At 45.6% G+C, this 17,486-nt stretch overlaps 1 protein-coding gene across 5 annotated transcripts in view; it reads right to left on the bottom strand.

Annotated features, from left to right (window-relative positions):
* Esr2 (estrogen receptor 2) overlaps window positions 1-17,486 on the bottom strand; it is a 102,768-nt gene that overhangs the window by 41,149 nt on the left and 44,133 nt on the right. For 3 of the 5 annotated variants that reach the window (XM_027418280.2, XM_035445105.1, XM_027418283.2), the window contains 2 exons: window positions 15,917-16,050; window positions 3,580-3,760 (listed from right to left, as the gene is read on the bottom strand). In XM_027418280.2, the coding sequence (XP_027274081.1) occupies window positions 3,580-3,760; window positions 15,917-16,050 (315 nt within the window). Of the gene's footprint in view, window positions 1-290; window positions 2,315-3,579; window positions 3,761-15,916; window positions 16,051-17,486 lie in introns of those variants that run through there. The other 2 variants (XM_027418281.2, XM_027418282.2) reach the window with 1 other exon arrangement.

Genomic DNA, 17,486 nt, shown 5'->3' with positions numbered 1-17,486 from the left:
CCCACCGTGACCTTTGTCTACAGAGGAAGGCTTTCTGCACTGATGTTCTTGGGCTAAAGCCCTGAACTGCTAGTCATTTCAAACGGCCTCAGAACTCCTCTGCTCCCCCCCCCCCAGCACCCGTGTGTCCCTAAGCCAGTGTCCCAGTGTGTGTGAGACAGCTGCTAAAGTCAGCGTTAGTAACGACACACCAATATCAAAATTAAGACATATTCAAGTTCTCTCTTGTTAAGTGTAATCTTCCTAATGAATGACTCAGAAAATACAGGATGTACTGACCAAAGCAACCCTATTTTCAAAGGAAAGTATATTTAATACTGTATAACCAGGTTTTACTTTCTAAAACACCCAATCGGCATGACCATTTAATTGCTTACTTCCAAAGTAGAGCCGTTACACATTTTGTGAATTTGCCATTTTCCTAAAAATTAAAAAAAAAAAGTCTGAAGAAGATTCCAGTTTCTAAAATTTGAGTTACAATTGCCATTTTGGAAGGGCTTTCTCCTTAGCTCCCATTACATTTCATTTGAATAAGAGCTAATGTGTTTACTAAGTTTCTACTTCACACAACCCACCTCGAAATGTTCTGGTAAGAAAATATGTTAAACTGAGTGGTAGTGGTGCATGCCTTTAATCCTCAGGAGACAGAGGCAGGCAGATCTCTGTGAGTTCTAGACCAGCCTGGTTTACAGAGCAAGTTCCAGAACAACCAAAACTACCTACATGAGACCTATAGTTTAGAGAAGGGTTTTGTTTGTGTTTGTTTTTTCCATAAATAATTACCCCTAAATATTTCTTTATTTGAAGGAGTGAAAAAAAAACAAAAAGATGTGTTCAAGTGCTTTGTCCATCCAGTCCACACTCTATAGGCCTAAAGCTGTGTGTGTGTGTGTGTGTGTGTGTGTGTGTGTGTGTGTGTGTGTGAGAGAGAGAGAGAGAGAGAGAGAGAGAGAGAGAGAGAGAGAGAGAGAGAGAGCTCCAGAGGGTAGTGCATCATGTATGTCTGTAGCCTGTAGCATCTGTGCCTCCCATGGGTTGAAAACTTCGTTCACAAGGCCTAAAAGAAGCCTGTGCTGTGCCTCACACCCACAGGACAGACTCCATTCCTGCAAATATGTGGCCTGTCACACACAGACAGGGGAGGGGGAAGGGAGAGAAGGTGAGAAGGAGAGAGAGGAAGAGAAGGAGGGGAGGGAGGGAGGGAGGGAGGGAGGGAGGAAGGGAGGGAGGAAGGGAGGGAGGAAGGAGAAATACCAACATAGCTTCTAGGAAGCCCACTTATAGAAAGAGGTTTAAATCTTAATCCATGACAGTGGCACACTCAACAAGCCAAATAAGCAAGCTCTACAGATGTAAACCAAGAAGGATGAATCAGCACAGAGAGTACGAGGACCTGAGTGGAGTAAGACAGCTCACATCTGTCCCTCTGGTCGTCGATAGAATAACCATCATCATCATCAGTCCTCACACGCCTGTGAGGTAAGAATGGGGAACGAGTTGTCAATGTGGTTATCAATCCTACAATCAAGTGGCCCAGAAGACACAATTCAAAGGTTGATTTTACAGACAAACCGTTAATTCTACAGAACCGTTAATTTCTTACAGAACACTGGTTCTCAACCTGTGAGTCATAACCCCTCTGGAGGTTGCATATCAGATATTTACAATTCATAACAGTAGCAAAATTATAGTTATGAAGTAGCAATGAAATAATTTTATGGTTAGGGTCACCACAACATGAGGAGCTGTACGAAGGGTCACAGCATTAGGAAGGTTGAGAACCCCTGCGGCAGAGTGTCACTCTCTCTCCCCTAATGCCAATCCTTCCGAGTCAGACTTTCACCATTCATTCCAGAAGCTTTAACATGTTTTCCAAGTGGGCAGAGGAGATGGTGAGTAAGAGAAGGGCCACATGGAGAACCTTCCAAAGTTAGACCTCTGCATTCAAAGTTACCCTCTGGTACAAGGAACACTGCAACCCACCCGCCCTGACCCCTGGGAAGTGGAAGGTAGGGGAAGGGTACATGACCAAGGCAGCCATAAGATGAAGCCCCAGCTCAGGAGCCACAAGGGTGCATGGTTCCACCTTTGACCATCTCCGTAGACTGTCTGCCTCAGGCCTGGCCGTCACTGAGACTGTGGGTTCTGGGAGCCCTCTTTGCTCTTACTGTCCTCTGCTGAACTGCAGTCAGCCCCCGAGACCGAGGACTTGTACCCTCGAAGCGTGTGAGCATTCAGCATCTCCAGCAGCAGGTCATACACTGGGACCACATTTTTGCATTTCATGCTGAGCAGGTGTTCCATGCCTTTGTTACTACGGGGGGAAAAGGCACTGAGAATCCTTCCCTCCAGAGCGCCTTCGGAATGTTGAGATAGTCCCCAAGTCTCCGGCACAAAGCCAGCCCACCTCCCACATTCCCTGTACTTATGTCCCATTGTTCTGCAGCTCACACATCCGGCTCCCTCCACAGCCTGCATTGACCCACTTGACCTCCATCTCACCACCCAATGCTGCCCCCACAGACTCATTCATAAAAAGCACGGAAACATAAAAGCCAAGGTTCTAAGTGGTGTAACTGTTAGTAGGCTTCTTCACACTGGGAGGGCAGAAGCACCTATCCCCTCAACCAACCCAGCTGGGAAGGCACATATGGAAACACTGAAAAATATTGCTGTTCCTGGCGTGACCTTGAAAGAGTCATGTGTACTGATTTGGCAATTATGAACAAAACTTCAGCAGTCTGGTGAACTCACACATGGTGAGGATGGGCCAATATCTATTCCACAAAGGGTCATGAGCCGAGCACTCATTAAAGAAGAAATAGGAAGGAATCTTTCTTCTTTCCTCCTCGATGTTAAATGCTTGACGTGAACCCTGTCCTTCCCCACAGCTCTCACAGCTTCCTACTTGGGCAAGCACTGCCTTCCATCTTCAACTCCTCTCTCCCAGACTCAGAGCAGGGCCATCCTCCTGAACAGCACCACCCACTGAGCATCACTGTACCAATAATAGCCATCAAAGCACAACTTCTCCATCAGTGCACACACGGTACACTTCCTGGCCTGGACTGTGCTCCATCCACAGCCTTGCTTCCTCGACCTGTTGGGAAGTTCTCTTAGATGTCAACCTTAGTATCCTGATGCCATGGAAACAAAAAGACAACTTGGTCACACCCCAGTCCTCAGCTGAAGGGTGACCAAGAGAGCCAGGCTTAGCGTCCTTACAGAAATGACCCCAGGCCTTGGCCACCATGAGGTGGCAACTCATTTAAGAAGGAGAACGGCCCATTTTAGGACTCTCTACATAAATTCTAAACCCTAGCAACTACATCCAGGTGGGTCCCACCAGCTGTCACAAAAATCCTATCAGGTGCCATGTGACACTCATTTCAACACCCACAATGTGCCGAGCATTGATGCAGGTGTGTGCACTGATGAATTCCCTCCCATTCAAAAGTTTATTCTTCCTTAAAGTTGAACGCTCTACCATATCCACTGCAAACTTGCCTACATTTTCCCAAAGCTCTGAGCACACGCCCTGCCCACACCCCACTGGAACAGCTTCCCAAGGGTTTGTACCTGATGTGCCGGACATGAGAAAGAAGCATCAGGAGGTTGGCTAGGCGAACTGACTGCTGCTGGGAGGAAATGCCGCTCTTAGCGATCACCCAGACCAGGGCATCGGTCACTGCATTTAGTAGATGTGTCAGCTTCCGGCTGCTCTCTGCCTCCTGATTTGCTGTAGCCAGGGGGTACATACCTGGACAAAGAAGGAGAGCCCCAAAGTCAGAGAAAAGGAAACTAGGTCATGTGGTCAACTGTTAACTATGCCTGGTTTCCCAGGGAGGAGGCAATGCTGAGCAGAGCCACTCTAACTTGCATAGGCACACATGTCGTGCACTTTACTTCCTGCTAGGTTCTTCCCCTGAGAGCAAAACCTTATCACTGAGCTGTAAGGGAACCCTGGCAGATAAATGATCCTGCAAGGTGTCCACCAGGTTAGATCTGTGGCCTTGCCAAATCAGTGGGCACTTCAAGTAATTGTTTCACACCTGCAGCAAATAGCTACGTGAAGATGACCAGGTGAGATTTATAATTATATAGTTTATGAATCAGTATAAACTAATTCTTTACTCCTTTTGAGCATGGTAATTTGTAATAACCCGGTAATTGCAAATCAAGAAACCAAGGGCTGGGTGGTGGTGGCACATGCCCTTAATTCTCAGCACTTGGGAGGCAGAGGCAGGCAAATATCTGAGTTTGAGGCTAGCTTGCTTTATGGAGTGGGTTCCAGGACAGCCAGGGCAACACAGAGAAAACCTGTCTTGAAAACCCAAGAGAAAAGAAAAAGAAAAAAGAAAAAGAAAAAGAAACCAAAGGCTTTAATTCATGGTTGATTTTTACTCAATGTGATAAAACACTGACCAAAACCAACTTAGAGGAGTAAAGGGCGTACCTCACCTTACAGGTTCCGTCCTGTGAACAAGGGAAGTACTACGGGCAGAAAAATGCAGGCAGGAGCTGAAGCAGAAGTGCTGCTTACTGATTTGCTCAGCCTGCTTTTCTACACAACTCAGGACCACCTGCCCAGGGGTGGCACCGCCCACAGTGGGCTGGGTCTTCCCACATCAATCATTAATCAAAAGAAATGTCCCACAGACTTGTCAACATGTCAAAGGAGGAGTCAGTTCTTCACGTGAGGTTCTCTCTTCTCAGGAGACTCAAGTTTGTGTCAAGCTGACAAAACTAGTATAACTTAAGAGGCAGAGGCAAGTGGATCTCTGTGAGTTCCAAGCCAGCCACAGCTACATAGTGAGATTCCAAGGATGCAGCTTGGTGGACCTGCTTGCCTAGCCTGCACAAGGCTCTGAGTCTGAGCCCTAATGCCTTGGGAAATAAATAAAACATCCAGTGTTTGCAGTATCCCTGGAGTTGCTGCTCAGAAACCCCTGCTCACCTCCTCCACCCCGCCCCCACTATCTGCCCCTCCCCACAGGCAACACATTCATTCCCCTCAGCAGCAAAAATGCAGATCTCCTGATGGCTTCCTGACATCCAGTGAGGCACAGCAAATCCCTGCCATGTGGTGCAGCCATTGAGGGACCCGGATCTCCTCATAATCTTTTTTTTTTTGGGGGGGGTGGTACATAACATATATGAGGAAGTCAAAGGACTATTTGCAGGAGTCGGTACCTCTCCTCCCACCAAATGGGTTCCAGAGATCAAACTCAGGTTGTCAGGCTTAGTGGCAGTAGGAACCTTTTCTTGCTCAGCCATCTCACTGATTTCCCCCTCCACCCCTGAGTGTCACGTAGCCCAGAAAATTGAATGTAGCCAAGGATGGCCTTGAACTTCTGATCTTCCTGTCTCTATCTTCCTAGCTGTGATAGAGGCTTGAGCCAGCACACCCTGCTTATGTAGTGCTGGGGACCAAACCCAGGGCTTTATGTGTGGTAGACAGGCACTCCACCAGCTGAGCGCCACCCTCAGCCCTGTCCTTGATCTTTCAGTTCCCAGTTCCTCACCCTGAATCCCACTTTTAAGTCCCTGCACTGGTGACGCACTGAGCATTCTCTAGAGTCGGCCTAGGACAATGGTTCTCAGCCTGTGGGTCTCAACCCCTTCATGGTTACATATCGGATCTCCTGGATATCCGATATTTACATCATGGTACATAACAGTAGCAAATTACAGTCATGAAGTAGCAACAAGATAAATTTATGGTTGGGGGTCAGCACAACATGAGGAACTGTATTAAAAGGTTGCAGCATCAGGAAGGTTGAGGACCACTGGCTTAGCATGTCATCCCTAGTCTCCACCATTCCTTCTCTATGGCCACTCTTTCTTTAGGTCTCAGCCTAGTCATGAACTTCCTTCTGGAAGCTTCTGAGTCCCACCCTACATCTGGCTGGAGTTCTTTCCTACACATGCAGGATGTCTGCCTTGAACTCCCATATCCCTGCAGCCAACCTCCTACCCTCATCAAGGCCAACACAGCCCTTTGAGAGCACAAACCCTGCCCATTTGTCACCCTCCTACATTGCCTGCCACAGAGGACACATTTTTATATAGTAAGAACCAGACTGGATTCACACGGGTTCACATTTTCGTACTTTCTTAGCCAGTCACATGAGTGTAACTGAAATATTTATGTATATTTTAAGTACATACGGAGAAAAGCATTCATTTAAAAAATTTAAAGAATTTTGAGCTGCACATGGTGGTGGCACACCTTTGATCCCAGCACTCAGGAGGCAGAGGCAGGCAGATCTCTGAGAGTTTGAGGCCAACCTGGTCTCTATAGCAAATTTCAGGACATCCAGGGATACATAGAGAGACCCTGTACATTATGTTAATGAAATAAGCCAGTCACAAAAATCACACTTTTTTTGGCACAGGGTTTGGCCCATGAATGACCTTGATCTTCTGATCCTCCTGCTACCCGCTCCTGGGTGCTGAGATGACAGTCATACACTGTCAATTATGAGCTGCAGCACCAACTTAGGGCCCTTGTTTTCATTCCACTATTTGAAATCATAGCTAGAACGGACACATCCATAGAGACAAAACAGATTGGCAGGTACCCTGGGGTGAAGCTGTAGGCAGGATGGTTAACTATCAACTTGACTGCATGAGGAAACCGGGGGCACTGGTGAGGCACACCTCCCAGAGAGCATTAGCTGAGGAGCAAGTCTTGCCCTGAGGTGGGTAGCACCATGCCGAGGACTGAGGACTGTAGTCCCACCAGAAGAGCACCAGAGCTCCCCATCTGCTTCCTGAACCACGGGTATGCAAGCAGGCAGCTCCCACACTTACAAACAGAAGCTGAGCCCAAGGCTAGTTTTCTCATCACCTTGCCTCCCTTAGTCACTTCTTGTACAGTGCTTGGTGGCATCAATAACAAAAGTAACTCATGTAGTAGGAAGTGTGTAGGCTAAGGAATACTGGATTTCCTGGGGGGTGGGGGTTAAAATGTTCTAAAAATTGATTTTGGTAATGACACAGAGTGGACATACTAACAAAAATTGAGTTGTATACTTTTGTTTTAGGACAAGATCTAGCCATGTAGCCTAGGCTGGCCTAGAACTTTCTATACATCCCAGTCTGGCCTCAAACTCATACTTCTCCTGAGTCCTGAGACTATAGGTATATACCACCACACAGAGCTTGAATTATATACTTTAAATGGGTGCACTGTGGTGTCATTAAAATAGCCTTCAGAAGTCCAACACCAGCTGTCACCTCAAGTTCCTCTTGAGTCAACTCAAGTCCAACACCAGCAGTTACCTCAAGTCCCACTTGAGTCACCTCAAGTCCAACACCAGCAGTCACCTCAAGTCCATCATCAGCTGTCACCTCAAGTCCAACACCAGCAGTCACCCCAAGTCCAAGAGCAACACCAGCAAATATGTCAATTACAGCTTCAGGAGTTACTTCAATTCCAATTTCAACAATCTCTTCAAGTCCAAGTCAGCCATCACCTCTATTCCAACACCTGCTGTCACCTCGAGTTCAATACCATCAGTTCCCTCAAGTCCAACAGCAGCAGTTATGTCAACTCCAAAATCAGCCTTCACCTGTACTCCAACATCTGCCATTACCTCAATTTCAACACCACCAGTTCCCTCAAGTCCCACACCAGCCATCACCTCTAGTCTCACTTCAGTTACCTCAAGTCCAACACCAGCAATCACCTCAAGTTCAACACCAGCTGTCACCTCAAGTCCAACTTGAGTCACCTCAAGTTCAACACCATGGGTCACCTCAAGTCCAACACCAGCAATCACCTCAAGTTCAACACCAGCAATCACCTCAAGTCCATCATCAGCTGTCACCTCAAGTTCAATGCCAGTGGTCACTTCATGGTGGAGTCAATTCCAGTTCATCCCAGAGTAAGGAGAATACACCACCAGAAGGTCCTACCAGCATCCTGCCTGAAGCCTACATTTATACCAACAAACTGATGCCCTCAATCCAGCTCTGACTGTACCCTGACCTTAAGGACTCCAAGTATCCCCCCAAGGGCCATAAGATGGCCCATTTTGGTTGTTGTTAGGACTCTGCCATATACTGGCTCCAGCCCATCTTGAGGTCTCACAAGCACCTCTAGTACTTCCGATCAAAGAAGGTAGAAACAAGGATGATGAATAGTTGACGTGTTTTTGGGTTTTGGTTTTGGTTTTTTTTTTTTTTTTTTTTTTTGAGACTGGATCTTCCTATATAGTCTGGTTGGCCTGATGCTATGTACACCAAAGATGACCTAGAATTCATGGCTGTCCTGCTACTTCCTACTCCCACAGGCTGGGATACATCCTTTTAGAACTTACTTATTTTATTATTGAATTGAAACTAGGCTTCCTATGTGTATCCTAGGATGCCGTCCTCTTGAGTATAAGAGCCTCCTAGAATCACGGGATGAGTAGGATCACCTAACTTGACTTCGAACCTGAGACTTCAGCCACTCTAGCCTGTGCCTTCCTGCCAGCTGTATGTAATTCTGCCCCAGCTGCACTACCTGATCTTATGGTCAAAGGAGTTCCCACAGAATTTAGAGCATTCATGTACAAAGATATAAGGCTGTCTTCTTTGGTGTTAAATTGAGACTTTCTGGTATGTCTGTGTGACAGTTGGATCAGGAATGGCCTCCATTGGCTCATATTTGACTGTTTGGTCATTAGAGAGGCACTACTAGGAGGTGTGGCCTTTTCAGAGTAGGTGTGGGCTTCTTGGACAAACTGAGGTACAAGAGTTGCCATAGGGGGAGGGCCTAGGCCCTGCCCCAAATGACTGGACAGATTTTGATGGGAGGGAGAAGGAAATTAGATCATTTCTAATTTAAATAAAATGTATTAAATCATTTCTATTTAAATAAAATTTATAAAATTGTTTCCAATTTAAATAAAATTTATGAAGAAAAAAATAGCCTTCAGAACCAAAATCACAGTAGCATAAATGCCACTGGCAGTGTGTGGCTCCCTTCAAAGAGCATGGTTGGTAGTCGGTCACCCTCCATGAGCCAACATCATTACCAAGGGCAGACCCTGGGCCTCCTACAAGTTCGGAGGCAATACAGTCCCATACAGAGCCTGGAGCCCATTGTGATCAGTTGGTTTGGGAAGAGAAGGTACCATGTTTAAACAGGCGCCTGCATGTCAAGTTTCTAGAAGGAGAAGGAGTGTGTATATGCAAAGTCTAAAAGGAATCTAAAACCATTCCAGGATCCACCTGCTTTACCATACCACTCTCCCTAGCCAGGAATACCACACCCATACTTTGGGCAGCCATATACCTGCTCATCAGCACAGCACAAGGGGACACAGCAATTGCTAAGTGGCACACCTTCAAAGGACAAGACAGCCCTGTCAACCAGATACACAGGAAGCAACAAAAATGAACTCCCCCACCCCTAAAAATAGAAACACTGTGATTCATTGTAAAACAAAACTACATTACTTTTCATAAAACTAAAGGATCTAGTAAAGAGGGGAGGGACGACAAGGCCTCTTGGCACAATACCCCACACATCCCAAAGAAAGAAACTCAAGGACGCAACCTCCATCCCCGCTACTTCCTGGAAACATCTGTGTGTTCCTCCCTCTAGCCCACCAGGCGTTCTGAAAGTACAAATGCCAAGAATTGTGGTATCCTACACGTTCAAAGATGAAGACCCAAGCTTTGCTCAGCTGGAGGGAGATAATTCAGAAAATCTGGAGGGTTTTATTTAAAAATCCTAGAATATTATCATGGAAAAATTGTTTTCTGGCTTTGAAGAGGGAAGGGAAATGTTTGTGTTGTTCTAAAGCAAAATAGAACGGTGGCTGGGTCTGCTATTCTAAGTATTTCAGTTAATGAAATGTTTTGTTCTTTCAAACTCTTAAAATTGTTCAAATAGACTTGTTGCTAATTTATTTGTTTGTTTGACACAATGTCTGGGTAATCCAGGCTGGCCTCAAACTTGCTATGTAGTCAAGGAGGGCTTTGAACTCCTTCCCCTCCTGCTGTCACCTCCCAAGTACTGGGATTATAGGCAAGCACCTCCAAGCCCAGATCCCTGTCCCTAATTTAGGCTATTTTTAAAAAGAACAATGGTAATTATCGTCAGGTTTATTCCACTCCGTCTCCTAGATTTAAATCCTAATTCTAAAGGAAAGTGGGCATAGTTTCAGATTCCTAGGTGACAAGGTTGTTGTTGCCTTATTTGGCATAATGTTGTTAGCCACACTGCTCATGTGATAACTTTTGTTTTGTTTATTTTGTTTTTTGAGATAGGGTTTCTCTGTGTCACCCTGGCTTGTAGACCAGGCTGGTCTTGAACTCAGAGATCCACCTGCCTCTGCCTCCCGGGGACTGGGATTAAAGGTGTGTACCACCACCACCTGACAAGATACATTTTTAATTTATGAAATACTAACATTCTAACAGGTTGTTAAATGTATAGTTTATCTCTGCATTTCAAGAGGCTGGGCATTCCAGTTTCTCCTACACACATTAGATATATATAGTAGAAGAGACAAAATTAGAATTGTGTCCCCTCCAAACCCTCCCCAAAGAAAGAAGAATGTATGTCTTCTACTTAAGCCCAGCAAAGATCAGAGTCTATTTATCTTGAGTGTATACCCAAACCTAGGCTTAAAGCCCTGTACTTAGTTCATTCTGCTATACTTAATATTTAGAAATATTAAACCAGGAACTGAACTGAAATTTAACTAGATGATACTGTTTATTTCTGGTCGACCCAGAACCATGCAGGTATTTAAAGCATCACTTTGACAAACCAGAACCCTCAGTACACTGGGGTTTTTATTCAGTTGACTGTTCTGTTATTGTTTTTTTTTTTTTTTCTGGTTTTAGACACTAGATTATCTTTGAAATACAAACACAGAAGATCAGCAAATAAGAAAACAAAATGTTTACTTAGCCAATTCCCATTTGGCGATGCTTTGTGTAGATCTACTTCTGCCGATTCCCACGTAGAGATGCTCTACATACCTTTGTGTAGATCTGCTTACATAATTTTTGGTAGAATTTTTTCCTTTTTGAAGAATATCTATTATTATTTCTTTTAGGGTTTATTTTTGTTATTATTTTTAATTGAGTTGTTGGGAGTGCCCTCATAACCCAGAAAGAAGCATCAGATCCCCAGTAGCTGGAGGGTACTGGGACCTGTACCTGGGTCCCCAGCTAAAGCAGCACACATTAACTGCCCAGTCCTCTTTGCAGCCCACAATTAGCATTTCTTACAGTACCGTTCTGCTAGTACTGAAATCTTTCAGTTTTGTATATCTGGAAATACTTTTATTTTACCTTTGGTTTTGGAAGCATAAAGAATTCCAGAGCAACACTGTTCCTAAAATGCTATTTCTGTCACTTGTGTTAAGATTTAAAAATACTGTGCACGTATGCCTCTATGTGCACATGAGGGCAGGTAACTGTGGAGGCCAAAAGAGGGTGTTAGATCCCCTGGAGCTGGAGTTATAGGTGTCTGTGAGCAGCCAGTTGGGGATCCTGGGAACCAAAGAGGAACCCTTTGCAAAAGCAGCAAGTGGCCGATCCAACTCTCCAGCCCCTATTTCTCTGTCCCTTGACTTGGATTTGAAAACAGGAATGTTCTGTTATCTTTATCTTTGAATATAAAGTCATCCCCTCCCCTTCCCTACAGCTTTTTGTTGTTGTTTTTCCATTTTTTCTGCTCTGGGTGTGGTGGTATTTGTCTGATCATTCCCAGTTACTCCAAACACTGACAAAGGCCAGTGACTTGAGCCAGTAGGCAATAGAGCCAGGCAGAAGAAGAAAACCTGGGCATGGTGGCACACTGCTCAGGAAGCTGAGGCAGGAGGATCATGGGCTTGAGGGCAGCTTGAACTAAGTAGCAACATCTTGTTTCAAAAAAAAGGAAAGGAAAGGAGAGAAAGGGAATGGAAAGGAGAGAAAAGGAAAGGGAAGGGAAGAGGAGGGGAGGGGAGGGGAGGAGAGGGGAGGGAGGGGAGGGGAGGGGAGGGGGAAGGGAAGGGAAGGGAAGGGAAGGGAAGGGAAGGGAAGGGAAGGGAAGGGAAGGGAAGGGAAGGGAAGGGAAGGAGTTTTCTTCCGGCTCCTCATAGTGTCTGCCACAGCTGCATCAAGTCACTCTGTCGCTGTCCATTTAAACCTGCAATGTCAGCACATCTGCCGCCTTCTCTCTGTGACATTTTCACATCAACAAGGCCATTCAGGCCCAATTAAGACTCTTCTGTGTCCTGCATCTCCTGCTCACCTTTTCCCTCTGAAATTCAGCAACTGTCTTCATGTCTTTGTAGACAGTATCTTTCCTTCATTTCATTTTCCCATCTTTCCAATAGAGTGGTCTTTCTCCTGTTGGAGACCGTATTTTCTTCTTTGCACACTTTACTAATTTTCAATTAGTTATTTTGAGTATTGAACTTTACCTTTGGGTTCTGGTTAGCATTACATTCTTTTTGTTGTCACCCCCCCCCCCATTATGAGTTTTCACATTGGTGATAGTGGTGGCAATGGTGTGGAGGAGGTAGCCAAAGTCATGGTCTTGAGTACACTAGGCAAGCACTCTTCCAACTGAACCCGTGCACCCATGCACCCGGCTTCTTTGTAGTACTGAAGACTGAACTATAGGCTTCTTCCACAAGCTGGTGTCAATTACTTCAAATATTCTTGAGCTTTGTGCTAGATTATAGATAAATTATCTAGCAACACTGAGGTAATCTGGGCTTGCCTTTATGTTTTATTTGATTAGCCTGTAGACCTGGGCTCACTTTACCCCATTACTATGGCAACAGCTTTCCCAGTGTGGTGATGTTTTTTTATGATCTAACAAATAAAGCTTGCCTGAAGGTCAGAGTGCAAAGCTAGACACACTAGTTAGCCATAGAGGCCAGGCAATGGTGGCACATACTTTTAATCCCAGTAGGCACACTAGTTAACCACATACTGAAGGGACCATCTCCCCAATTTGACAGCCATAACAGTCTAACACAGGCTTGCCTGACCTTGCCTTAGTCACTAGGAGGTCAGATGCCTGCTTCATGGCAAGGAACCAATCAGAAGTTAGCTGATGGTGCTATGCTTTACTGCTCTGGGTGTGCTTTACGGACAAGTGCAAAGCAATGACGTGCAGAGCATAGCAACCACCCTGGGAGGGCCTATGGGCCATTACAACGAGTTGACCAATCAACACAGAGCAAGTCCTCCAAGCCTGGAGGCACACCAATCCTGAGCCTGTGTATACCCCTAGATACTCCCCTTAGGCTGTCCTATAAGATCTCTGTCCCGTGGTTTCTCAGGGTCTTTTCCTAGCCATCTGCCATGGTGGATGGATGAAAGGCCAGAGCTAATGGGGTTAGCTCATTAAACAACTGCAATAAAGCCTCTTGCCTTTTGCATCAAGTCCTCACCTCCGCCTGGTGATTGGGATCGTCAAATTCCCTAGTGGTCACCCTGGGGTCCCACCCCATGGGGGGTCTTTCAATACCTAGTTAAGAGCTAAGCCACTAGTAAGCCATAGAGGACAGGCAGTAGTGGCCACACCTTTAATCCCAGCACTCGGGAGTCAGAGGCAGATGAATCTCTGTGAGTTCAATGCTACCCTGGGCTACATGAGAATGAATCAGTCTAAAAGAGAAACAGAGCTCACACCTTTGATCCCAGCACTTGGGATGGTATGCCTTTAATCCCAGCATTAGAGAGGAATATAAAACAGGAGCTCAGTGCAGTCTAGACTGAGGAGCTGTGCAGTCTGGAGATGAAATCTGAGGACAGGATCACCCTTTTGATCTGAGCATTGGTAGAGATGAGAACTCTCTAGTGGCTGGCCGCTTTGCTTCTCTGATCTTGAGCTTTAACCCCAATATCTGTCTCTGGGTTTTTAATATCCATGCTACATCCCAGTGTTTTCTTATCCTACTGTCCAGGATATTACAAGGTTTTCCATCCAACCGGTGAGAATGCAAGGTGTGTCTCACTCAGACTGGGAGAACTTCAGAGATCATGTCCCTCCCTCCTTCCTTCATGTTTCCAGGTTAGCACTCAACCAAAGCCTTAAAGAGTGCCACCTGCAGGCCACAGATGCTGTGTGCAGCCCCTTTCCTCTCAAGCACTCCCCACCACTCTCTGATAGCATCCTAGCTATCAATATTCTCTCCCAGTTCACCGGGAGATGACAAAATCTAAGTGCAAACACTTGGGAGCTCCTATAATCACAGAGTAATTTAAAAATCAGTCAAAACATAAGCCAGGACTCATGTTTTGCCCTTTTCATAGTAATTTTCTGTTATTATACGGAATTGGGGACAGGGGTGTAACTGAAAGTGTTAGCACACTTACCTAGCATGGGCAATGCTCTGGGTTTGATTGCCAGTTTCAAAAAACCATGTTTAAAAGCCCTACCTAGCCGGGCAGTGGTGGCATACGCCTTTAATCCCAGCACTTGGGAGGCAGAAGCAGGCGGATCTCTGTGAGTTCGAGACCAGCCTGGTCTACAAGAGCTAGTTCCAGAACAGGCGCCAAAGCCCCAGAGAAACCCTGTCTCAAAAAAAGAAGCAAACAAATAAAAGCCCTACATATTCGCATTGTGTCACTATTTTCAAAACTGTATACCTAGCATGCACATTGGGTTAGGTAGTATAACTGTGACAACTGTATACCTAGCATGCACATTGGGTTAGGTAGTATAAGTATCTCAGGGATGGTGTCCAAGTATATGAGAGGCCACACATGGGGTGTAGGTAGATACAGCTCCATTTTATATAAGAGAGATGGCATCCATTGATTTGGAGAGAAGGGGAGGGAAAGAGAGAGAGAGTTGGCACTATTTCTTATGGTCAACAAGGTTATGGTGGCTGTCTTGGAGAGAGGTAGTTCTGCTAATTGTTCTCATCTTCCTTGTATGGTTTTCTTCCATCTAAATGTTGCTCCTATCACCAGATATTGTTTACATTAAAAAAAAAATTGGAAAGCCAAAACATCCACTCAGCTCAGACACTGTTCTCATCTGCCATCTCTGAAGTCAACTCCCTTCCTTTGTCCCTCCCACACCAAGTCAATTTGGGCTCACTTCATCTTAAAGATGCCCTTGCCTCAGTCTCTTGGCATTTCAGTCATTCCTCCCTATGGAAAGTGAGTATGGCCTTCCCACAATACACAATGCACACAGACACGCCCCCGAAGTTGCCTGTGACCGCCACCTTCCTGTGACAACCCAGTTCCCAAAAGAGCCACTGTAGCTCTTCTCTGAAGACCCCAATGTCTTTCCCTTCTGCAGTCTCTCCTGCGTCTCTACCCCTGCACTCTGTAGATCTGTAGATCTGCACCTCTCAGTACAGCACCAACATCGTGAGTTTTCATAATTGGCTTTCTGCCTCTCCCAATGCCATAGATATTTGACTGTAACCTAAGTGCTAGTACTGAACAAACAAATGCGTATGTAAAAGTAGATGCTGAAACATTAAATACAGATGATACGTGTTGACCATGTGAAATGCCTGTGTCTGGCCAGAGGAAAGGGAGGAGGGTAAAAACTTTAAAGTTCACTCTTCTTTTTTTGGGTTTTTTGAGACAGGGTTTCTCTGTGTAGCCCTAGATGTCCTGGAACTCGATCTGTAAACCAGGCTGGCCTCGAACTCAAAGATCCGCCTGCCTCTGCCTCATGAGTGCTGGGGTTAAAGGCCTGCGCCACCATGTCCAGCTTCGGAACCACTTTTCAAATCCACTGCCAGGAGCTCATCCAATGAATAATTTATACTCAAGTTAGCAAAAGTTAACTACAGTCAAAATCCATGTAAAATGGAGGAATCGGGAGCGAGGCTGTTCTCCACCCTCTCAATGAAACCGAGGTTTGGCCCTCTTGACCACCACACCGGTTTCACTGTCTTTCTCCCCCAAAGCACAGTGCAGCTGTGCGGTTACTCACTGGAGTTGAGGAGGATCATGGCCTTCACACAGAGATACTCTTTGTGCTGGAGTTTTAACTCACGGAACCTTGACGTCGTCGCCAGGAGCATGTCAAAGATTTCCAGGATCCCTTCTACGCACTTTCCCTCATCCCTGCAAGAGTTCATTTGGGCATTGAAGGAACGCAGAGCATTAGACAGCCATCAAGAGACGACGTCTTAGGTGTCATCTTGTCTATCCTATGACTATATGAGGCATTAGTAAGAGCACACTTAACAATGGGAAGTCGCTAGTACTATGTCCGTATAAAGAAACAAAACATGCTTGGTGCAGGCTCAATGGTGGGACACTTGCCCAGCACTCAAGGCTGTGGAATAAATTCCTTAGCATTGAAGAGGGGCATTTCCTAACACAAGGCATTTCCTAAAACTTCTGAAACATTTTTTTTCAGGCAAAAGTGGGCACTGGGGCTACCTGTTTCCTTCTGCTTCATTACAGAAGGGCTTCTTGGAGACACTGCCACTCCTGTGGCTTATATACAAACCACTGTGGTCAACCAGCCTCGATGGAAATGACTGAGCTTATTAAAAGGGATATCTCACACTCCCATCAGGAAGTACCAACTCGGGAGCCTGCTAGACCCAAATATTTCAAGAAAAACTTTCATATCTTCATACATGTGGCTGAGTTGAGAAACTGGTCTAGAAACCAGGAGACAGTTAAGTGGCGTTTGAAGAAAGCAAAAGTGACACACAGAAATTACAATTGAAGGTGGGTTAGTCAGGGAAAGGAGACAGACAAGGGGACAGGTGGCAATTTCTTTCCTTTGACTGAAGTGGGTTTTTTGTTCATTTAGGTTTTGGGTTTTTTGTTTTGTTTTATTGAGACAGGGTCTTGCAGTGTAGACTTGTATTCAGACTGGTTTATCTCCTGGTCTTCCTACCTCCACCTCTGAAAAACTGAAATTACAGATGTGTGCCCCAACACCCAGCCTGAAGATGGCTTTTAAACAAAGGTTATGGACAAACCTTTAACTGTGCTTTATAGGAACAAACTGTTATGTCTACCTTTGCGATGCATTATTATACATGAACTAGAAAGCACCGGTTTTGATTCACACCAGCCAGAGACTCCACCTCACTGCTCACAAAAACTGGCCATTCCCTTCGGTGACAGAGCTACTGGAGGGTTGTGACCAGCAGCTAGATGATTTTGCCACAAAAGCCCTTCCAGTTCCTGAGAGCCTGCCGGACACAGCAGTGAGCACCACGGCAGACATGGGCGCCTGTGGGGTCTACTTTTAATCTCTTACTACACTATGAAGGGTTGTTGAAGTAAAACAATAGCAAACAAAAACCTGACTGTTCACTGTCGCCTCTCACCCCCAAACCAGGTCATTTCCCTTGAATGTGGCATTTCAGGAGAGAACCCTTGTAGAAGTCATGTGAACTGACACCACTGGATACTACCGATCTTTCCTTCAAGTGTTTAACAACAGCAACTCGTCAGGACCCTGTATTCCACAGCATTCAGAGTCCACAGACTCACACACACACAGCCACAAGCACACAGCTGCTCACTTTGGCGGA

The sequence above is a fragment of the Cricetulus griseus genome, chromosome 5, assembly GCF_003668045.3.
Source record: "Cricetulus griseus strain 17A/GY chromosome 5, alternate assembly CriGri-PICRH-1.0, whole genome shotgun sequence".
In the NCBI taxonomy this organism is placed as follows: Eukaryota; Metazoa; Chordata; class Mammalia; order Rodentia; family Cricetidae; genus Cricetulus; species Cricetulus griseus.
The sequence above is the reverse complement of the archived record's forward strand: the minus strand, read 5'-3'. Positions and strand labels throughout refer to the sequence as shown.